This window comes from Scyliorhinus torazame, chromosome 1 (assembly GCF_047496885.1).
Source record: "Scyliorhinus torazame isolate Kashiwa2021f chromosome 1, sScyTor2.1, whole genome shotgun sequence".
Classification (NCBI taxonomy): Eukaryota; Metazoa; Chordata; class Chondrichthyes; order Carcharhiniformes; family Scyliorhinidae; genus Scyliorhinus; species Scyliorhinus torazame.
The window spans coordinates 393,427,831-393,451,819 of record NC_092707.1 but is presented as its reverse complement, the minus strand read 5'-3'; the positions used below and the strand labels follow the sequence as shown (position 1 = coordinate 393,451,819).

At 50.0% G+C, this 23,989-nt stretch overlaps 1 protein-coding gene across 4 annotated transcripts in view; it reads right to left on the bottom strand.

Moving 5' to 3' along the window:
- wdr27 (WD repeat domain 27) overlaps positions 1-23,989 on the bottom strand; it is a 775,220-nt gene that overhangs the window by 645,491 nt on the left and 105,740 nt on the right. For all 4 annotated transcript variants that reach the window (XM_072513118.1, XM_072513130.1, XM_072513116.1 and 1 more), the window contains 2 exons: positions 21,169-21,290; positions 12,969-13,102 (listed from right to left, as the gene is read on the bottom strand). In XM_072513118.1, the coding sequence (XP_072369219.1) occupies positions 12,969-13,102; positions 21,169-21,290 (256 nt within the window). The remainder of the gene's footprint in view (positions 1-12,968; positions 13,103-21,168; positions 21,291-23,989) is intronic.

Below are 23,989 nucleotides of genomic sequence, written 5' to 3'. Positions count from 1 at the left end.
TTAAACAACATAAGGGGATGCAAAGCAAAGCCGAGTAGAATCTCCGACAACAGCGCACCCCTCCCTGATAAACTCAATGCATTCTATGCTGGTTTTGAGCAAGAAACCAACTAACCATTGTCAACTGTCCCAACAACCTCGGACACACCCATACTCACCGTCACAGCTTCCAAAGTCAAAGTCAGACTGACCTTCTTGAAAGTGAACTCTTGTAGAACAATGGGTCCTGACAGAGTCCCTGGTCGTGCACCTAGACCCTGCGTGGACCAACTGGCGGGTTTCCTCGCGGACATCTTAAACCTCTCCCTATTCTGTTCCCACCTGCTACAAGAAGATCACCATCAGACCAATGCCAAAGAACCAGGCAACGTGCCTGAGCGACTATCGTCCGGTGGCCTTGACATCAATTATTATGAAATGCTTCGGGAAGTTGGTCATGAGACACATCAACTCCATACTCCCAGAATGCCTTGATCCACTGCAATTCGCATACTGTCACAACCGGTCCACAGCAGACGCCATCTCCCTGGCCCTACACTCATCCCTGGAGCATCTCAACAACAAGGACTCCTACATCACCTATTCATTGACTACAGCTCCGCCTTCAAAAAATAATCCCAACCAAGCTCATATCAAAACTCCAAAACCTAGGACTTGGCTCCTCTCTCTGCAACTGGATCCTTGACTTCCTAACACATAGACACAATCAGTAAGGATAAACAACAACACCCCCTCCATGATAGTCCTCAATACCGGGGCCCCGCAAGGCTGCGTACTTAGCCCCTACTATGCTCCCTATACACAGGCAAAATGTGGCTCCAACTTCATCTCCACGTTTGCTGATGACACAACCATAGTGGGTAGGGTCTCGAACAACGATGAGTCAGAGTACAGGAGGGAGAGAACCTACTGGCATGGTGTAACAACAACAATCTCTCCCTCAACATCAGCAAAACTAAGGAACTGGTCATTGACTTCAGGAAGTGAAGTATCGTACACACTCCTGTCAGCATCAATGGTGCCGAGGTGCAGATGGTTGACAGCTTCAAATTCCTAGATGTGCACATCACCAAAAATCTATCCTGGTCCCCCCACATCGACGCTACGACCAAGAAAGCACAACAGCGTATATCCTTCTTCAGGAAACTAAAGAAATTTGGCATGTCCACATTGACTCTTACCAACTTTTACAGATGCACCATAGAAAGCATCCTACCTGCCTGCATCACAGCCTGGTATGGCAACTGCTCGGCCCAAGACCGTAAGAAACTACAGAGAGTCGTGAACACAACCCAGTCCATCACACAAACCCGCCTCCCATCCATTGACTTTGTCGACACTTCCCGCTGCCTTTGGAAAGCAGGCAGCATAATCAAAGATCCCTCCCACTCAGATCTTTCTCTCTTCCAACCTCTTCCATTGGGCAGAAGATACAAAAGTCTGAGAACAGATTCAAAAACAGCTCTTCCCCGCTGTTACTCGACTCTTGAATGACCTTCTTATGGACTGAACTGATCTCTCCATTCATCTTCTCTAAGTAGTACTACACTCCATATGCTTCACCCGTCTATGTATTTACATTGTGTATCTATTGTATGTCCTATGTTATTCATGTATGGTCAATCTGTCTGGACTGCACGCAGAACAATACTTTTCACTGTACCTCAGTACACATGATAATAAATCTAAATCTATATCCAGTGAATATAGGCCCATTCTGCTCAATCACTGCCTCTTTTCCTCACTCACAGTGTACATAGGACATACAGCGCAGAAGAAGGCTATTCAGCCCATCGAGTCTGCACCGACCCATTAAGCCCTCACTTCCACCCCATCCCCGTAACCCAATAACTCCTCCTAACCTTTTTTGGACACTAAGGGCAATTTAGCATGGCCAATCCACCTAACCTGTACGTCTTTGGACTGCGGGAGGAAACCGGAGCATCCGGAGGAAACGCACGCAGACACGGGGAGGACGTGCAGACTCCGCACAGACAGTGACCCAGCGGGGAATCGAACCTGGGACCCTGGCACTGTGAAGCCACAGTTCCTTCTCATATCAGGGGCGAAATTCTCCGTTATCGGCGGAAGCTCCGCCGATCGGCGCAAAAAACGGCGCAAATCCCACTTGCGTCACGTCATAAAAATGGGCCGATAGTCTGCGGCCCGAAATGGGCTAGCAGCGACGTAACGGGATCCGCGCTTGCGCAGTGGTTCACGCCGTGCAGCGTCATACGCGCTGCACGGCGTGACGGCTCATAAGGCCGCGCAGCTCCCCCCCCACCCGACCGGAAACAGCCGACCGCAACACCCGACTTGATGGCTGCCGTCGCTCAGCCCCGAGGTTCGAGTCACGCGATGTGGAGGCGCTCCTGGATGCGGTGGAGCAGAGGAGGGACGCCCTGTATCCCGGGCACGGCCGCAGAGTTGCCCCACGCCACAGCCGGCGTCTGTGGAGGGAGGTGGCAGAGGCCGTCACCCGCTGTGGCCCTAACACCACGGACAGGCACCCAGTGCCACAAGAAGGTGAACGACCTCGTCAGAGCAGGCAGGGTGACCGTCCCCCATATCCCCTCTCCCCCAAATCACCCCCTCCCCCATATCCCCCCTCCCCCATATCCCCCCCTCCCCCATATCCCCCTCCCCCATATCCCCCATATTCCCCCCTCCCCCATATCCCCCCCTCCCCCATATCCCCCATATTCCCCCTCCCCCATATCCCGCATATTCCCCCCTCCCCCATATCCCCCCTCCCCCATATCCCCCCTCCCCATATCCCCCCCTCCCCCATATCCCCCCTCCCCCATATCCCCCCTCCCCCATATCCCCCCCTCCCCCATATCCCCCCTCCCCCATAGCCCCCATATTCCCCCCTCCCCCATAGCCCCCATATTCCCCCCTCCCCCATATCCCCCCTCCCCCATATCCCCCATATCCCCCCTCCCCCATATCCCCCCTCCCCCATATCCCCCCTCCCCCATATCCCCCCTCCCCCATATCCCCCCTCCCCCATATTCCCCCTCCCCCATATTCCCCCCTCCCCCCCCCTCCCCCATATCCCCCCTATCCCCCATATCCCCCCTCCCCCATATCCCCCCTCCCCCATATCCCCCATATCCCCCCCTCCCCCATATCCCCCCTCCCCCATATCCCCCATATCCCCCCTCCCCCATATCCCCCATATTCCCCCCTCCCCCATATCCCCCATATTCCCCCCTCCCCCATATTCCCCATATCCACCCCTCCTCATATCCCCCCTCCCACATATCCCCCCTCCCCCATATCCCCCATATCCCCCCCCTCCCCCATAACCCCCCCTCCCCCATAACCCCCCCTCCCCCATATCCCCCCTCCCCCATATCCCCCATATCCCCCCTCCACCATATCCCCCATATTCCCCCCTCCCCCATATCCCCCCTCCCCCATATCCCCCATATCCCCCCTCCCCCATATCCCCCCCTCCCCCATATCCCCCATATCCCCAAGTGAATCCAGCCCTAACCTTAACCTCTGCAATGCACGCGCAACCGATGGCGTGCATTCATATACCTGCCTAACACTGTTGCCTTTTACCCCTGCGACCACCCGCCCCCCCCCCCCCCCCCCCCCCCAGGAAAAGCGCGCACACAACAATAGGGAGCATGTGAGGACTGGAGGAGGGCCCGCTGATGAGAGGCCACTGACCGTACACGAGGAAAGGGCCCTGGAACTGGCTGGCGGACCTGAGGAACGGGAGGTTGCTGATGCAGAGGTCGGGGCCCCATGAGCAAGTGAGCCACCAACAGCCCGTCCCCATATCCCCCCTCCCCTATATCCCCCTCTCCCGTATCACCTGATCACTGCCTGATGTCTAACCATGCATGCTTCATTGTGTATCGCAGGACCAAACGTCCAGGCACCCATCCCCGCAGATGCAGACCGCCCACAGGATGCCCCTCGGAGACCACGGGAGACGGAGAGACCCGAACCCTCCAGCATGCGACGCCCGCAGGATGCCCCTCGGAGACCACGGGAGACGGAGAGACCCGAACCCTCCAGCATGCGACGCCCGCAGGATGCCCCTCGGAGACCACGGGAGACGGAGAGACCCGGACCCTCCAGCATGCGACGCCCGCAGGATGCCCCTCGGAGACCACGGGAGACGGAGAGACCTGGAGCAACAGGGAGACGACACCCCCGTCACGTGCGGGAGCGACCACCCAGCGATGAGGGGGGCAGCCACAGGCCCCCGTCACATCCGAGCCAGGACACCACTACCCAGGACACCACTATCCAGGACACCCCTACCCGGGACACCACTACCCAGGACACCCCTACCCGGGACACCACTACCCGGGACAGCACTACCCGGGACAGCACTACCCGGGACAGCACTACCCGGGACAGCACTACCCGGGACAGCACTACCCAGGACACCCCTACCCGGGAAGACGAAATACCGGACAGTGACTCAGAGTGGATGGGTGGAGACGAACCCCCACCCCAAAGTGCCATGGACTCAGAGTGGGACGAAGAGCACGACACAACGCCACTGCTGTCATCAACACCCTCCACCATCGCAGAAACACTCACCACGGTTGGGCACTTTAGTGATGAGGCGTCTGGTACACTCACTGGTGCGCACAACACAGCCGTCCCGGTACAGCAGGTGGAGGTAGGAGCAGCAGAGGGACCGGGCGGTCGGAGGGCAGCCCAGGCCAAGCGAACATCTGCCGCCCAGATGGATCCCGGGTTCCTGCAGTTACCACACCCACACATAGATCCGATGCAACCCCCGACACGGAGACGAGCGAATAGGGTGACGGGTGGCTTGCGGCGGCTGCGGTCGCAGGTGGAGGAGTCCACCCGCGTCCAGGAGCTGGGAGTGGTCCCGGTCATGCGTGCCACCCAGGCTGACACCGCACGGGTGGCGTCCGCGGTGGAGGCAATGGGTGCGACGGTGTCAGACATGGGGAACGGTTTGCGAGGCCTGGGGCCTTCCGTGCAGGCGGCGTCTGTGGCCCAGGAAATGGCTGCCCTCTCACAGGAGGCCATGAGCCAGTGCCAGCGCCAGATGGCAGAGGCGCTCAACGCCATAGCCCAGTCTCAGCACGCCATAGCCCAGTCTCAGCAGGCCATGGCCCAGTCTCAGCAGGCCATGGCCCAGTCTCAGCAGGCCATAGCCCAGTCTCTGCAGGCCATGGCCCAGTCTCTGCAGGCCATGGCCCAGTCTCAGCAGGCCATCGCTGAGGGCATCGACGCCAGTGGCCATGTGCGAGCTGGCGTCGCACTGTCGCAGACAGGGTTCGACAACCCCCTGGGCTCCATGGCTGCAAACCTGCAGACCCCTGTCGATACCAGCACGGGCCTCCAGGACTGGCAGCGCCAGATGTCGGAGGCGCGTCGGATGGCCAGTCCGTTCGCATCCCCCACCCATGTAGAGGCCTGGGGGCCATCGGGCACCCCGAGGGAGGAGGAGGTGGTGTGGTCCGTCCCGGCTCCCTCTGTAGGGGAGGTCCCGGTACACCGCGACACCTCGGACTCCCCCCCTTCCGTCCCAGGTGCATCGGGTGGGCAACGGGCAGGACAGGCTGGCAGCTCGCCATCCCAGTCGCCCGGGCCGCAGCCTGGCCCATCTAGGCCAGGACGCCCCAGGAAACGGCCGCCAAAGGGATCCAGTGTCAGAGGGCAGGAATCACAGGAGTCCACCTCCAGTTCTGCTGTACCGTCTGGGGAACCACGTAGACGTAGTCAAAGGGCCCGTAAGGCCAAACAATTAGACACTGAGTAAGTTGGCACGGGTGCAGGGCACAGATGAGTTTTAGGCGCTAGGGCACGTGCATGAACTCCTTTGGTTATTAAAGTCAATGTTACACCTACCGAAGCTGCCTTTGTGCTCTGTCCAAAGTGTGCGGGGGTGTCATGTACGTTGAGCGCAAGTGTGTGTGTGAGGGGTGGTCTTACCTCAGCCCCAGGTGAGTCTGCCCCCTTCCCCCTGGGCCGCCATCAACATCCCCCGGGCAGAGGACGGGACCGTGCGCTGCAGTGTCACAGCCGCATGCAGGGATGGTCCGGGTGGATGGTGGTACTGTGGCCATGGGTCAGACATAGTCCAACGATGTAGAGCCAGGAGCTCATCGGAGGCGGGTTGTCATCATTCTCCATGGCCTGCGATAGACACGCGTCCACCCGCGTGGGGGGTGTGGGTGGTCGGCTGTTGTCATGGTGTGCGGTCTGTGGCCATACTACCCGATTCCCACGCCCATCTAGTCAGTGAAGCGGGCGTCTATCAGTCTGTCCTGTGCCCGCTGGGCCAGCCGGTAACGGTGGACAGCCACCCGTCTGTGTCTACCCCGTCTGCCCTGACCATTGCCCCCATCCCCCTCATCTGGGGAGGACTGGGCCTCTTCCTGCTGCTCCTCCACTCCGCCCTCCTCTGCCTGCGGCACATCGCCCCTCTGCTGGGCTATGTTGTGCAGGACGCAGCACACCACAATGATGCGGCCGACCCTATCTGACCGATACTGGAGGGCGCCCCCAGAGAGGTCCAGGCACCTGAAACGCATCTTCAGCACGCCAAAGCACCTCTCGATCACTCCCCTTGTCGCTACATGGGCATCATTGTAGCGGTTCTCCGCCTCATTGCATGGCCTCCGTATAGGCGTCATCAGCCACGATCGCAATGGGTAGCCCCTGTCGCCCAGCAACCAGCCCCTCAGCCGGGGATGGCGTCCCTCGTACATGCCGGGGATGGATGACCGCGACAACACGAATGAGTCGTGTACACTGCCTGGGTGACGGGCGCAGACGTGCAGGATCATCATGCGGTGGTCGCAGACCACCTGTACGTTCATCGAATAGGTCCCCTTCCTATTAGTGAACACGGCCCTGTTATCTGCAGGTGGCCGCACGGCGACGTGCATCCCATCGATCGCGCCCTGGACCATGGGGAACCCGGCAATGGCAGAGAAGCCCACGGCCCGGGCATCTTGGCTGGCCCGGTCCACGGGGAAGCGGATGTAGCGGTGCGCCATGGCATAAAGGGCATCTGTCACTGCCCGGATGCACCGATGCACCGATGTCTGCGATATGACGGACAGGTCCCCACTCGGTGCCTAGAATGACCCCGTTGCATAAAAGTTCAGGGCCACCGTAACCTTGACGGACACGGGGAGAGGGTGTCCCCCGCCAGTGCCACGCGGTGACAGGTGTGCCAGCAGGTGGCAGATGTGTGCCACGGTTTCCCGGCTCATCCGGAGTCTCCTCCTGCATTCCCGGTCCGTGAGGTCCTGGTATGACTGCCGGGGCCGGTACACACGGGGCGCCCTCGGGTGCCTCCGTTGCCGTGGGGCCGCGACGTCCTCCTCCCCCCCCTCGTCCTGTCGGTCAGGTGTCCCTCCAGCCTGGGCGGCTGCCGCCTGCCCCTCTGCGGCAGCCTGCGCCGCCTCTCTGGCACGCTCCTCCTCCTCCTCCTCCTCATCCAGGGCAACATAGACATGAGCGGCTGCCACCACGGCGGCCAACATCGCTGGATGGTCTGAAAACATGACGGCCTGGTGGGGGGGTGAGGGGAACGACGACATGTCATCATTGCCCATATCCCCTCCTCCCCCCAGCCAGGTGGCATGGACCGCATGGGTCCAACTGTTGGAGGCTGGCACCTGGCCAGGTGGACCAACTCATTTGCCCTCCCATCACCCACCCCGGCACGGACCCCCCCCCCCAACCTCCACCCCGGCACGGACCCCCTCCCCAACCTCCACCCCGGCACGGACCCCCTCCCCAACCTCCACCCCGGCACGGACCCCCTCCCCAACCCCCAACCTCCACCCCAGCACGGACCCCCCCCCAACCTCCACCCCGGCACGGACCCCCTCCCCAACCTCCACCCCGGCACGGACCCCCCCCCAACCTCCACCCCGGCACGGACCCCCTCCACAACCCCCAACCTCCACCCCGGCACGGACCCCCTCCCGGCACTCCCCCGGAGCTCAGCCTACTCTAACCACCCCCCCCCCCCCCCCCCCCCCCCCCCCCCCCGCCGCACACACACACAAGCCGAGACACACCTCTCCTCAGGCAATCAGTCTGCGGCCACGCCATTTCCTGCCCAGAGCCAACCCCCCAGGCCGTCACTCACCTCCTCGCTGGTCGGCGTGAGCCTGGAGCACCGGGTCACGCCGATGAAAAGGAAGTTTGATTCACGTCGACGTGAACGGTCATCACGTCGACGGGACTTCGGCCCATCCGGAAGGGAGAATATCGGCAGGCCGAAAATCGGCTGCCTTGCGCAGACCCGTGACATTCTCCGCGGCAGCGGCGCCATTAACGCCCCGCCGACTTTTCTCCCTTCGGAGACTTCGGCGGGGGCGGGGGCGGGATTCACGGCGGCCAACGGCCATTCTCCGACCCGGCGGGGGGTCGGAGAATGACGCCCATGTTCCTGAGCAAAACCTGGACCGTTAACCTAATTCTCCCCTGTTTGTATAATGAGTTAGGAGGATGGAAACAACCCGAGTTAGTCCATCAACCTTTGAAAGCAACCTGTACGAAAGTACAAACGTGCTTGAATCTATACCAGGGCCTCCAGTGCTAATTGGGTGATTGAGCCTTGAAAGCCTCCTTATGGCTCTCTTCCCTTCTTGAGGGCTCTTGGTAGTACAACTTTACTGACCCCAGAACATCCATGCCCTCCAATCTCTTAATTAGAAGGTCAAATGCAACAAACTTCATAACTTGTTAACTTCACCAGCTATCAGCTTTTAGTAAGAGAACAAATGAACAGTGTCTAGACTTGGCATATTAGTTCTGTAAAAAGGGTTTAGCCGGCCTCCTCTCAATATTAATTGATGAGAAAAAGCTTAGAGTGCCACTGATGACAATTAGTACTTTTGCTAAGACGCCCAATTTTAATAGAGTTCAGACGGTGAAACACCAAGGGATTCCAAACACTAAACAGACCTCTTTCTGATTCCCTTTTAGACTAACTGATGCCTAACCATGGTCTTGTACAAGGGGGAAAATGCTATGCTTTGTTAACTGTGGTTTGCTATAGGAACATAGAAAATAGGATCAAGAGTAGGCCATTCGGTTCTTCGAGCTTGTTCCGCCATTCAACATGATCATGATTGATCCTCTATCACAACACCATACTCCAGCACTCTCCCCATGCCCCTTAACACGTTTGGAGTCTGGAAACCTAACTATTTCTTTCTTAAATATATTCAGTGATTTGGCCTCCATAGCCTTCTGTAGGAGAGAATTCCACAGGTTCCCCACCGTCTGAGTGAAGATGTTTCTCCTCATCTCAGTCCTAAATGGCCTGTCCCATATCCTGAGACTGTGACCCCTTGTTCATGATCTCCAAGCCAGAGGAAACAATGTCCCTGCTTCCAGTCTTTCCAGTTCTGCCAGAATTTTATACATTTCAATTAGAATCTCTCAAATTCTCCCAAATTTCAGTGAATACGGAACCCAGTTGAGCCATTCTCTCTTCATACAACAATCCTGTCATCCAGAAATCAGTCTGCTGAACTTTCGAATCCCATTGATATTTTCTAAGTGTCCTGTTATCACATCCTAGACTTTAACATTTCCTTGTTACTACTGTGGTAGGCTAACTGGTCTGTAATTCCATTTTCTCCCTCCCTCCTTTTATAAATAACAGGATTACATTTGTCACCCGCCAATCTGCAGAATCTACAGAACTTTGGAAGATGACAGCCAACACATCCACTGTTTCCATGGCCACCTCCTTTATTACCCTGGGATGTAGATTATCAAGCCCTGGGGATTTTAGTCCCACTAATTTCTCCAATACTATTTTTCCAGCAATACTAGTCTCCTTCAATTCCTCCTTCTCACTGGACCCTTGCTTCCTTAATATTGCTGGGAAGTTATTTGTGTCTTCCCCCATCCTGTGAATGCAACTAAGAACCTTGTTTGCTTTGGCCGTAGTCTCACAGCATTGGTCATGAATCTCTAGAATTCAGTGTACTGTAACACCCAGCTCTTCCTCCTTCTCACCACTGGCTTCACTTCTATTCCCTGTAGGGTGCATTTATATTTAGCATTGGATTGCTCACTAGAATAACACTGCATTTTTATGAGTTAAACACCATATTCCAAACATGTCTAGATCGGCTTAGAATAGCTGAAAATCCTCGATACTTTGAACACTGACACATGTTTGGTGTAAAGCACAAACTTGAAGATTTTTCCAAGCACCTGCATGTATTTATTAAAGAAGATAGTAAATAGCAATGGTCCTAACAACAATTTCTCTGGATCATTCTCCAAGGAAATCCACATCCGTCGGCAACTTTCTGCCTTGGGCCAGTCAGACAATTCTAAATTAATCGCTACCTAACCTGTAACCACCTAACCTAACACATTGCCACCAATTCCATAAGCTTCTATTTTGCAAAGAAACTTCTTCAGAAGTTCATCTTATTGTGTGGACCAGTGCTAAACGGCGCGTGGCTGGGGTCTCCTCGGCGAGGCTGGTAGATTCCAGGTGGATGGTCGATCCGGCGGCAGCAGAGTTAAGTGGCTTTCTAAACGCTCTGCGAGCTTGGGTCCCACGCATTCCGAGCGGATCCAGATTGCGATGTCACGTGAGGTCTGGTTGGATCTCGCAAGGTGTAACGACCGTCGGGAATCCTGAGGGAGGCCTCTGCCGGGATCTACCAGCCGCGCCCCACTCTGATTCCAACGGGACGCAGTCGGTAAATCGCGCCCATATTCTGACATTTTACTCACATCCACAATCCTGCAGCGCTCTTCAAAAACCTAAATACTGTATAACACACGATTCCCTTGTGCATTTTCCAGTTGCCTTTGGTCAAACCTATCTCCAAATTTCTACTGACTTATTTCATGCTAGAGAACCTATTCATGACACTTGTAACACTCCAAGACCTATGCGATGCTCCTTACTCTGTATTAGTGTTCTTTTCAGTGACCCTGGATCTCCTGCCTTGAGTGGGTGCTGCCTTTGCCCCCCTCCTGGAGTGATGTCCCTATTCCCTTTCATTTGCTAGCCTCCAAAAAACCAACACCCACCACTCACCTTGCCCAATCTTCCCCTCCAACTGTTCGGAAACAGGTATAGTTTCAAGTCATTTATATTTGCATTGTGTGTGTTGGGCATAAGGTATAGATTTAAGTTGGGGCTGCACAGTGGCACAGTGGCTAGCACTGCTACCTCACAGTTCCAGTGACCCGGGTTCAATTCCGGCCTCGGGTGACTGTATGTGTGGAGTTTGCACTTTTTCCCCATATCTGGGTTTCTTCTGAGTGCTCCGGTTTCCTCCCACTGTCCAAAGATGTACAGGTTAGGTGGATTGGTCATGCTAAATTGCCCTTAGTGTCCAAAAAGGTTAGGTGGGGGTACTGGGTTACAGGGATAGGGTGGAGGTGTGGGCTTAAGTAGAGTGCTCTTTCCAAGGGCTGGTGCAGACTCGAAGGGCTGAATGGCCTCCTTCTGTACTGTAAATTCTATGATTCTATGAAGTTTAAGCTTACTTTATATTTCTGCAATTGAGTGTTAAGGAAACTGCAGATTTAGCTTCACTTTAAAAGATGCCTGCATTTTAATGTGATTTTTACCACCCTAAAGCAAACACAAGGAATAAAAAATTGGGCTACTGTCCAGTAACAGAGAAGCCACAAGGGGACAGAAAGTGTTTTTTCCAGTTAAAAGAATGTAACTCTGATGTGAGCAGCTTTTCACAGAATCTGCTGGAGCAGGCATGAAGAGCGATTGCAGAGAGTAGGCGCCAAACTAAAGAATACAAAGGTCCCAAAACCAGGGAGAGAGACAAAATGAAGTTCCAAGACGACCTTCCAGTCAAAGGAACAACGAACAGGAATCTGTTCAGTGAAGTTAAGAATGAGGAGCAGAGACTCCAAAAAGACAAAGCAGCAGGAAGCAGACGTAAAGCAAAGTGGGTTTGCAAAAAGCCAGATCCATGATGACCAGATGGATTGTGACTCCTTGCAAGGGCCTGTGAAGCAGTAGTGTTCTGTTCTTTCGGCTGGGGATCTGAACGAGTGTGGAATGCGATGTTTGAATGCATGTGACGATCCAGATGTGAGGAACAATGGAAGGAGAGGTTGAAACCCTGGAGGTGGATCCTTAGTGAAGACACCCCAAGAGAAAGTGTGATTTGGGATAAGACTCCAAGGCGTGTTCTTTGAGAGCAGAGGTTGGGAATCCTCATGTGAAAGTCAGAGTTCCAGAAAGACCAGTTGCCTCACAGTGTGACAAGCAACTGGGGGAATTGATGAGAAATCCATGGAAGTTGGTTGTGTGACATCTGCCACTTCGTTTCACAGTGTGCTGTATCTGACCACAAGTCACCTATTGGTTTTCATGGGCTCTGTACTTACTGTGAACATTAGAATATAAGATGGATTTTATACCTTGTGCTATCCTTACAAAGCTGTATATATCTGTAATGATATAGTTTGGTGAAGGCATAGTGTAATATAGTTCATCTTGTTTAATGAATGTTTTATTCTTTTGTTAACAGTTCATCAGCAGACTCCTGTGACTTTGTTCAGGTGTCACCCTTCACGTTTCTTTTTTAAAAAATTCCAATTAAGGGGCAATTTAGCATGGCCAATGAAGCTACCCTGCACATCTATGGGTTGTGGGGGTGAGACCCAAGCAGACACAGGGAGAATGTGCAAACAGGCAGTGACCCGGGGCCGGGATTGAACCCTGGTCCTCGGCACCGTGAGGCAGCAGTGCTAACCACTGTGCCGCCCTTCCTTCCATGTTGCTAAACAAAAAATAAAAGTTAGGATCTATCAAGCCAGGTTCCACCCTGGGATCTGAATTGTCCAGCAGTAATATCAGCTGGGATCATAATGTTACCCAGCATATAAATATAATCCATTCATGAACACCACTTTGATAAGCATGCAACAAACAAAACAATGTCACCCAAAAGATATTCATTTTAAAATATACTTGCACCAGCCTTTTAATATCATCCCTGCTTGTGTCCAAAAGGTATCGATGCAGCTGAAACTCTGACCCTGAAGAGAACAAGATAAATTTGTCCATATAATAGAACTGAGCTGACCGTGCTGGCTTCGAAAATGTCTCACCTCCCTAAGAATAAACAGAGAAACGGATAGATATATCTCTGTGTCTCATGGGTAGAAACGTAGAAAACAACAGTTTATGCTTTGTTGATTGGGTTTTATATATATAGCAATTTGAACATTTCAACTGTATTATTATAAAACAGGATAAAAATCCAACTGAATTCACACACTTAACTGGAACGTTAACTTATATTTACAATAGTTTATCTATTTTGACTGACAACTCTGCCTTGGCATGAAAGACCAAATACGAATCGAAATAGGTTTGTTTTATGTCCGAAAGGCCTAGTAGCATTTTTTCATCCAACAAGAGTCAGAGCATTCCATTTCACAGAGCTAAAGCATAAGAAAACAGCAATAAGAAAATACATGAAGCCGAATCATATTCAAGGTACATGGCAATCTTTTTTCCATCCTGTTGTAAGAAATTAGGGGCCTCAATAAACTGGAATTTTCAGCACAGCATTGAACTCTTATGAGATTCATGATGTAGAATTGCCGGCGTTGGACTGGGGTGAGCACAGTACGAAGTCTTACAACACCAGGTTAAAGTCCAACAGGTTTGTTTCGATGTCACTAGCTTTCGGAACGCTGCTCCTTCCTCAGGTGAATGAAGAGGTATGTTCCAGAAACATTATATAGACAAATTCAAAGATGCCAGACAATGCTTGGAATGCGAGCATTAGCAGGTGATTAAATCTTTACAGATCCAGAGATGGGGTAACCTCAGGTTACAGAGGTGTGAATTGTGTCAAGCCAGGACAGTTGGTAGGATTTTGCAGGCCAGATGGTGGGATGCCAATCTTATGAGATTGGCTAACAGAGCGTTGATTTTCTCTCTCTGGAAAGGCAATTTCTAAACAGGCAACAATTCTAAACAGTCCCTGGAAACATCAGGGTTGCTTGGTTCAGGATTCCATGCTGACATTCCTAAGTTGGTCGGATGGAATCTTGTGCACCCTCCTATCTGTGCAAGTGTCTCGAAAGGGCCAGGAAGCAACTCTCAGCATTGGAGTACACTAAAAAGATGACCTCGAGCTGGGTGATGGACAGGGAGGGAGGTGACCACTCTGACATCTTGGGTACCTGTCTGATATTCATTGGACAAAAGGGTTCAAACAGATGATCGATACAAGGTAAACCTCCAGTTTCTCTCGGGGCTTGAAAGAGTTGATGCTAAGAGGCTGTGTTCCCTTGTGGGAGAGTCTGGGACCAGAGAGCATAATCTCAGAATAAGGGGTCACCCATTTATGGTGATGATGGGTGACATGGTAGCAGTGGTTAGCACTGTTGCTTTACAGCGCCAAGGACCCGGGTTCAATTCCCGGCTTGGGTCACTGTCTGTGCGGAGTCTGCACGTTCTACCTGTGTCTGTATGGGTTTCCTCCGTGTACTCTGGCTTCCTCACACAAGTCCTTGTTAGGTGAATTGGACATTCTGAATTCTCCCTCCATGTACCCGAACAGGTGCCGGAGTGTGGCGACTCGGGGATTTTCACAGTAACGTCATTGCAGTGTTAGTGTAAGCCTACTTGTGACACTAATAATGATTATTATTATTAGGGCCATAGGGTATATCAATGGGCTTATTCAGAGGGGATGAGTAGCCAAGCTGTTGCCTAGGAGAAGACCAAGAGCTTCCTGATGTCTCAGCTGGCCTGAGAAAGAAAAGGATAAAGAAAGAAAATAAGACCATTGCCAGCAAACGGCAAACGACTGGCATCCCTGCCATATCATGCTGCAGAGCCGCATTTATTTGTCCGTTCCTGAGGATGGGTAAATCGCTCTCAACGGATTGTGTACTTTTATTGTACAATTAATTAATACATCATATCTAAACCATTGCTTCCTAACATACTATCTTAAAATTACTCAAAAAGAGTTGACTGGCCATTTTAGGTCTCTGTGACCGCCCCCCCCCCCCCCCCCCCCCCTCCCCCCCGGGTCCATAATCTGACACTGTCCGATTGCTGCTAACTAAATCTTGTAGCCAACTGTGCCCCTCTAATCAAGCATGAGGCCTGATGAGACATCTGGCACTAACCTAGTGGTCACGGTAACACTCATTTCTGTCACTGGCTCTGAAGACATTTATGGGGTCATGCAGGACAAACAAAAAATCACGGATACATGTCTTTCAGAGCCATTTTCGGGCCTGCTCCCCACATTGTGGTCCAACTGTACTCAAAAAACGGTGGCCTAACATTAATGACTCTCAGAGCAGAAAAAGTGAGGGGTGGGGGTGAGTTATTTGGAATTATGATGGTGGATTCACACTGAAAAATTAAGCCAGCAGCCTGGCAGTGACCAGTTGGGTTAGGGTTAGGGCATTGTGGCAGGTTCTTACTTTTAATACATCAGCCTGCAATGTAAACGTATTATCTTAAAACCTTTTTATATGTCCTACCTTCAAGATTAAGACAGTGGCTTATGGGAAACTTATGGACCTCGGTTAACAGTTGTCTAAAGGGGAGGTGCACTATTTGGCTTAATGCAGTTGTGTCTGAGGTGAGCGGATGTTTAACTTTGGGGTACAAGGGAGGGGGGGGGGGCAGGAGAATGGCAACTTGCAGGGAGGCTCAGGAACAACGGGCGAGTCAGAAATAAGAGGAAATGGAGGTTTAGACAGGGACAGAAAATCTCACTGCTCTGCAGCTGTATGGATGAAATCCATGGCACTCAGCTTTTTCATCACCAGCTGCTTCCATGACTCCAAGGGCAACATGTAGCAAATACCTTCTTACATCATAATAATGAGTATATCAGGTGATAGCCAGAGTAATGGGATTCATAGCCGTAGCTCACTCCCCTAGAAGCAAGGGGTCAATGAATGCATTCAAGCTGCCGCTAGTGCTCCATTGGAATAGCCAGCCGCATACGTGGACCACAAGGCATTACACTCTCTTAATGTCTAACTGGTCTGCGACATCAAATGAAAAATCATGCAGGTCTGTGTTATTCTCAGGCAGCACGGTGGCGCAGTGGTTAGCATTGCTGTCTCACATCGCCGGGGTCCCAGGTTCGATCCAGGCCCTGAGTCACTGTCAGTGTGGAGTTTGCGTGGGTTTCTCCCCGTGTTTGCGTGGGTTTCGCCCCCACAACCCAAAGATGTGCAGGGTAGGTGGATTGGCCACACTAAATTGCCCTGAAAATGAATTGGATACTCTAAGTTTCTTTAAAAAAAGGTCTGTGTTCATCTCTCAGTCAGTTCTCATGATTTTATAGCAGAGCACTTGCAAATAGTGGCAGGGTTGGACAGAGTGAGCATGGATTTACAAAGGGAAATCTACTGGAATTCTTCGAGGATGTAAGTAGTAGAGCTGACGAGCAGGAGGCTGGGGATGTGGTATATTTGGAATTCCAGAAGGCTTTTGACAAAGTCCCGCATAAGAGATTAGTATAAAATTAAAGCGCATGGGATTAGGGCTAGTGTATTGAGATGGATAGAAACTGGTTGGCAGACTGGAACCAAAGAGTAGGAATAAACAGTCTTTTTCAAATTGGCAGTCAGTGACTAGTGGGGCACCTCAGAGATCGGTGCTAGGACCCCAACTATTCACACGATATATTAATGATTTAGATGAGGGAACAAAATGTAATATCTCCAAATTTGAAGACGACACCAAGTTGTGTGGGAGGGTGAGCTGTGAGGAGAATGCAGAGATTCTTCAGTGTGATTTGGGCAAGCTGAATGAGTGAGCAAATGAATGGCAGATGCAGTATAATTTGGATAAATGCCAGGTTATCCACTTTGGTAGCAAAAACGAGAAGGCAGATTATTAGCTGAATGGCCATAAATTGGGAGAGGGGAACGTGCAATGAGACGTGAGTGACCTCGTACATCAGTCACTGAAGATAAGCATGCAGGTGCAACAGAAGGCAAATGGTATGTTGGCCTTCATAGCGAGAGGATTCAAATACAGGAGCAGAGCTGTCTTGCTGCAATTATACAATTGGTACAGACGTTGGTAAGGACACACCTGGAACATTGTGTGCCGTTTTGGTCTCCTTATCTGAGGAAGGATGTTCTTGCTCTCGAGGGGTTTTTAACTGTAACTTCATTGCAGTGTTCACGTGAGCCTACTTGTGACAATAAAGATTATTATCATTATAGAGGGAGCGCAGCGAAGGTTTACCAGACTGATTCCTGGGTTGGCAGAATTGACGCATGAGGAGAGATTGAATCGGTTAGGATTGTATTCGCTGGAGTTCAGAAGAATGAGGGGGGATCTCATAGAAACCTATAAAATTCTAACAGGACTAGACAGGGTAGATGTAGGAAGAATGTTCCTGATGATGGGTGTGTCCAAAACTAAGGGTCACAGTCCGAGGATACAGAGTAGACCATTTAGGGTAGAGATGAGGAAAAATATCTTCACCCAGAGAGTGGTCGATCTGTGGAATTCGTTACCACAGGAAGTAGTTGAGGCCAAAACATTGCATGTACTTAAGAAGTAGTTAGATATAGCACTTTGGGCGTAGGGAATCAAAGAATATGTGAGGAAAGCGGGATTAGGCTATTGAGTTGGATGATCAGTCAAGATCATGATGAATGGAGGAATAGGCTCTAAGGGGCCAAATGGCCTCCTCCTGCTCCTATTTTATATGTTTCTATGACTCATATATCTTGTGGAACTTGCAGCTTCTTGACTTTTACAAAGCCTCTGCGTAGACTGACAGAGGGGTCTTCCAAATGAAACCCAGCCCCGCTGTCAGTATGTAATCGTACATATTCCATGCGCTTGCCACTGCCCCTTTAAATTTTCATAAAAATCTCATGGGCACCGGCTCCTGTGATGATAGTGGAAGTGGTGCCACTTCCGGGTTCCACCATCGGGAACAGCGTGCCATGGATTAAATTCCGTCCGGTGTCATGAAGGTGGCACATCAGAAGAGTGTTTTACCCCACAGAGTAAAAGAAATGTAGAAAAAATTCAGCCAAAGCTGGTTATGGTAAGTCCTTTGAAAAAGGGCTAGATCAAACCACATTTTACATGGCTCTGCAGTCACATAGTTCTCATGTCAGATTAGAATTGAACTTGATAAATGAAACAGAAGTGCTGAAATGGTAAACGGACATGACACTGCGTCTGCAGGCTTGCTTCATATTCTATCATGAGTAACATCTGACCATTACACTGTTGTGGTGTACAACTTTTTATGCAACTGGAGAAAAAGAGATGGAAGAGTATCTGTTTAAGAATAGGATCAAATAGCAGAAAAACCAGCAAAGACAAGCCCATAAACATGATGATTTTTGTGCTCCAGAAATCATGGAAATGTTATCTGTTGAGTGCACAATTGCGACTGAATAATGTGGGTTCTTAATGGTCTATTAGCATCCTGGAATTCAGTCAATCTTGGGAAGTGAGTGGGACGGAGAAGTTTGAGGCTTCTCTCTTTGGAATTTCCATCCATGGCTGATGAGCTCCCTCAGGAGGTTAAATAAATTATGTACAGCCTAGAACTTCACAAATAATATATAGGCTGCAGGTAGAATAAACTTGGTTAGCATATTTTTTTCAAATGTTCTTAAATTTCTCCAAATTAAAATTCTCAAAACAGCAACTAGGCTTTCATCTCTTCAAATACTGACTAAGTACAACCAAACAAATATGGATCCTACTACCTATTCTCAAGACCCTTGTCTCAGAGCGAGTTGCTCGATTGCATTGCCATTATGGAGCCAACCCTATAAATGTCCATAATGAATTGCATATGCCTTGAGAAAAGCTGTTTCCATTTTTATTTGGTTTGGCAATCAATGTAAGCGAAAATAGTTTTTATTAATAAACTTTTGTAAAATCCTCCCATTCCGACATTCTGCTAATTGACCAGGCTGATGCTGGCTTTCAGCATATATGTGACATCTGCTACGAATAAATACACACTCACCAGGATGGGCCAACAGTGTCCTCAATTCTTATTGAGCGCTCAGGTTGCATTATCAATTATGAGGCTTGTTTTAAGCATTCATTCAGCGATTGCATCTATAGTTCTGAACCAGGACATTTACCAGGCAGGGCAGTGTCACATTTCAAATCTAATGGCAGTATGCTTAATTCACTAATTCAGATCGACTTCCATTGGGTAATATAGAAGTAACATCAGGTTAAACATAAATATATGTGAAATTCCGTAGTACAATTTGGATTTTTGCTACACTGTGATTAATTCACTGGTTCCAGATTACGGGGCCCGTGAGTCATATTATTGTGCACAGATGCTGATTCTCTGCACCACGTTCATTTTTAGAAGTTACCTCACTATCATAGTGGTCACTCTGGATTGGTCAGAAGTGATGTAATGGAACTAAAGTTCATCCAAAAGGATGCACACAGCTGTCAATTGGAAAGTTGCAATAATTAATTCACGCAAATTTTTTTTTTGATTTCATATTCAGGTAAATTATCACTCAGAGAAATAAGATTTATGCTTTGCATAATCCTAAGAAAAACAACAAACGGATGATGCCAAACTCAGAAATCTTTGGGGAAATGCAACAGTTCCCTATTTTAGACAGCCTCAAACATTCCCGGATTAGCTTTAACTGAAATTAAGGAGGCCTGCATTTTGCAACGTATTATTTGTATACCGAAATGATCATAATGATGCAATCCTTTTATTATTTTGTAATTTGTTTTTATTTTCATATTTGTCTATAGCTGTGTCATGGATGAAGATTACTTGTTCCATTTATTTTGTCTTTACAATTCAGCACCTGCCGCCATGATGCTTTTCCAATAAACCAATTCTCCATTTACCTAACAATATTTCATAGAAATCAAAGCAACTTCCTCAGTGTTTCTGAAGGTGTGAACAGCACCTTCTGCTGCAACAGTGTGATATTTACCATTTCTCAAAAAACAATCATTCTGAGGTCTTTCTGAGTAACGGTCCCTTAACAGTGCCAAATAAAAGGTCATTATTTGGCCCTTAGAAATCGCCATTGGAGTTTAGAAGAGTAGGAGACGACTTGATTGAAACATATCAGATCCCGAGGAGTCTTGACAGGGCGGATGTGGAGAGGACGTTTCCTCTTATTTAAAAATAAGGAGTTGCCCATTTAAGGCAGAGATGAAACAGTTAAGACAGTTACATGGGCAGGATGGGTATAGAGGGATATGGGCCAAATGCGGGCAAGTGGGACTAGCTTAGTGATAGAAACTGGGTGGCATGGACAAGCTGGGCCGAAGGGCCTGTTTCCATGCTGTCAACATCTATGTGTCTCTGTGTTCCTATGAGGAGAATTTCTTTCTCTCAGATGGTCGTGCATTTATGGAGTTCTCTTCCTCAAAAGGCAGTGGAAGCGGAATCTTTGAATATTTTTAAGGCAGAGCTGGATAGATTCTTGGTAAACAAGGGGTGAAAGGTCATTGGGGTAGGCAGGAATGTGTACTTGAGGTTATCATCAGATCAGCCGTGATCTCATTGAATGGCAGAGCAGGCTCGAGGGGCTGAGTGGCCTCCTCCTGCTCCTAATTCATACGTTCAGAAACTGCCCAAATCATCTACGAGTCTTCCAACTGAAGAGAATTTGAATCCATTACTCTGAGCTGGGTACAACCCAAGATGCAGCAGCAAGGGAGCAGTACACAGCAGCAGGCCATTAGCTCCAAGGTGGATGGTTCTATGGATTGCAGTGTCACAACACCACCTTTCATGAAGGCAGGGGTGGAAATCAAGATGCATTTGTACATCTGAAATGCAGTACCTGAAAGGGTGGTCAAAGCAGATTCAGTGGTAACTTGCAAAGGGGAGTTCGACAAAAGGAGAAATTAGCAGGGCTATGAGCACAGAGCAGGAAGTGGGAATAACTGAACAGTGCTCTCAAAAAGCTGCCATGAACGATGGGGCCAATGGCCTTCTTCTGTGCTGTATGATTCTACAAATATGCAGCAGTGCCATCAGCAGTGACAGGTGGGCACAATCAGAATAAAGTGAATAAGTGAGTTTAAAGGTGAGAAAAAAGCTTGAAAGACAGGGCCAACAGAAGTAATGTGATAGAGATAGGCACTGTTGCAGGAAGCAGGTGTGGCTCACCATCCTTTTATACAGACATATAAATTACCAGCATCAGTGCAGGTGCAGAGCCATGAACTGGCCAGATCCATAACGACCTGTCTTCCGATGCTGTCAAGAGCCATTTATTACTCTGAGTCCAACCAACACAATTCACAGCACCATCATGACCTGAATGAAAGCACAGAATAAATGTTGATCGCAGTACAGAGAGTACCTGAATTATAAAGGCTATAAAATATGCATATCAGGAACAAAATGACAATATCCTTAAGTCTCATAGTGGATTCACAGTCGCGCTACCTGGTCCCGTCAGGGGGGAGGGGGTGCGAAGGAGTTGGCTGGGCTAATGGTGGAAACGGGAGGGGTGGACCTTGGAGGCTTCTGCAGCCGAGGGAGCGGGAGTACTTGTTTTTCTCGGCAGCCCATAAGGTATACTCGCGGATCGACTTTTTCATGATGGGAAGGCTTTGCTGGCTGGGGTTAAGGGATCGGAACACTCGGCAATTGCAGTATCAGATCATGCTCCGCACTGGGTGGATATGGTACCGGAGAAGGGGGTACAGAGGCCAGGGTGGAAATTAGATGTGGGACTGTTGGGGGACCGAGGATTCTGTGGCAAAATTGAAAAAGTGATTGACGAATATGTAGGTTTCAACTGTACGGGTGAGGCGTCGAAGGCAGTTGTCTGGGAGGCACGTAAGATGGTGGTGAGGGGTGAGGTGATCTCGTTTAAGGCCAGGGTAGACAAAGAGGAGAGATGGGAGCGGAACAGGGTAATAGATGAGATGCTGGAGGTTGATAGGAGTTATGCAGAAGATGGGGACCCAACGAAGTTGGAAAAGAGGAAGGAACTACAGGCGAGCTTTGACCGGCTATCTACCAGGAAGGCGGTGCGCCAACTGAGGCGAGCAAGGGGTGCAGTTTACAAGCATGTAGAGAAGGAGGGGCGAATGTTAGCGGGTCAGCTTCGGAGGGACGAGGCGGCAAGGGAAATTGTTCAGGTGCGGGGCATGGCAGGGAAGTCGGTGGTGGCCACGGACCTGATTAACAAGGTCTTTGAGGAATTTTATGAAAGGTTGTACAGGTCAGAGCCACCTGGGGATACTGGGAGATGCAGGAAATTTTAGATGGGCTGGAGTACCCAAGGTTAGGGGAGGGGGTCAGGGCTACATTAGAAGAAGCGATAGTGGGGCAGGTGATAAAAGATGCGATTGGGAGGATGCAGTCGGGGAAGGTGGCAGGGCCGGATGGGTTTCCGGTGGAATATTATTAAAAAATTCAAGGATAAGCTGGCACCCCTGATGGTGGGGATGTTTGAGGAGGCGACAGGGAAGGCGTTGTTACCACAAACTTTGGGGCAGGCATCGATTTCCCTGTCGCTTCAAAAAGATAAGGATCCGACGGAGTGTGGGTCGTATAGCCCCATATCACTTTTAAACGTGGATGCAAAAATATTGGTGAAGGTACTAGCAAGTAAACTGGAGGAATGCCTCCCGAAGGTGATAGGTAAAGATCAGGCGGGGTTCATGAGAGGAAGGCAGCTCTTTTCGAACGTTAGAAGGGTATCGACCGTGGTTATGGCACGGGCGGAGGGGAAAGTAACAGGTGGTTATGGCATTGGACGCCGAGAAAGCGTTTGACCAAGTAGAATCGGGGTACTTGATGACAGTTCTGGAGCGGTTTCTGATTGGACCTTGATTTGTGGACTGGGTAAAGCTACTATATAAGGAGCCGAGGGAAAGTGTCCACAAAAATAACATAACAACATAAGAACATAAGAACTAGGAGCAGGAGTAGGCCATCCGGCCCCTCGAGCCTGCTCCGCCATTCAATAAGATCATGGCTGATCTTTTGTGGACTCAGCTCCACTTTCCGGCCAGAACACCATAACTCTTAATCCCTTTATTCTTCAAAAAACTATCTGTCTTTATCTTAAAAACATTTAATGAAGGAGCCTCAGCTGCTTCACTGGGCAAGGAATTCCATAGATTCACAACCCTTTGGGTGAAGAAGTTCCTCCTAAGCTCAGTCCTAAATCTACTTCCCCTTATTTTGAGGCTATGCCCCCTAGTTCTGCTTTCACCTGCCAGTGGAAACAACCTGCCCGCATCTATTCTATCTATTCCCTTAATAATTTTATGTTTCTATAAGATCCCCCCCGCAACCTTCTAAATTTCAACGAATACAATCCCAGTCTACTCAACCTCTCCTCGTAATCCAACCCCTTCAGCTCTGGGATTAACCCCTAGTGAATCTCCTCTGCACACCCTCCAGCGCCAGTATGTCCTTTCTCAAGTAAGGAGACCAATACTGAACACAATACTCCAGGTGTGGCCTCACTAATACCTTATACAATTGCAGCAGAACCTCCCTAGTCTTAAACTCCATCCCTCTAGCAATGAAGGACAAAATTCCATTTGCCTTCTTAATCACCTGTTGCACCTGTAAACCAACTTTTTGCGACTCATGCACTAGCACACCCAGGTCTCTCTGCACAGCAGTATGTTTTAATATTTTATCATTTAAATAATAATCCCTTTTGCTATTATTCCTACCAAAATGGATAACCTCACATTTGTCAACATTGTATTCCATCTGCCAGACCCTCGCCCATTCACTTAACCTATCCAAATCCCTCTGCAGACGTCCGGTATCCTCTGCATTTTTTGCTTTACCACTCATCTTAGTGTCGTCTGCAAACTTGGACACATTGCACTTGGTCCCTAACTTCAAATCATCTATGTAAATTGTGAACAATTGTGGGCCCAACACTGATCCCTGAGGGACACCACTAGCTACTGATTGCCAACTAGAGAAACACCCATTAATCCCCACTCTTTGCTTTCTATTAATTAACCAATCCTCTA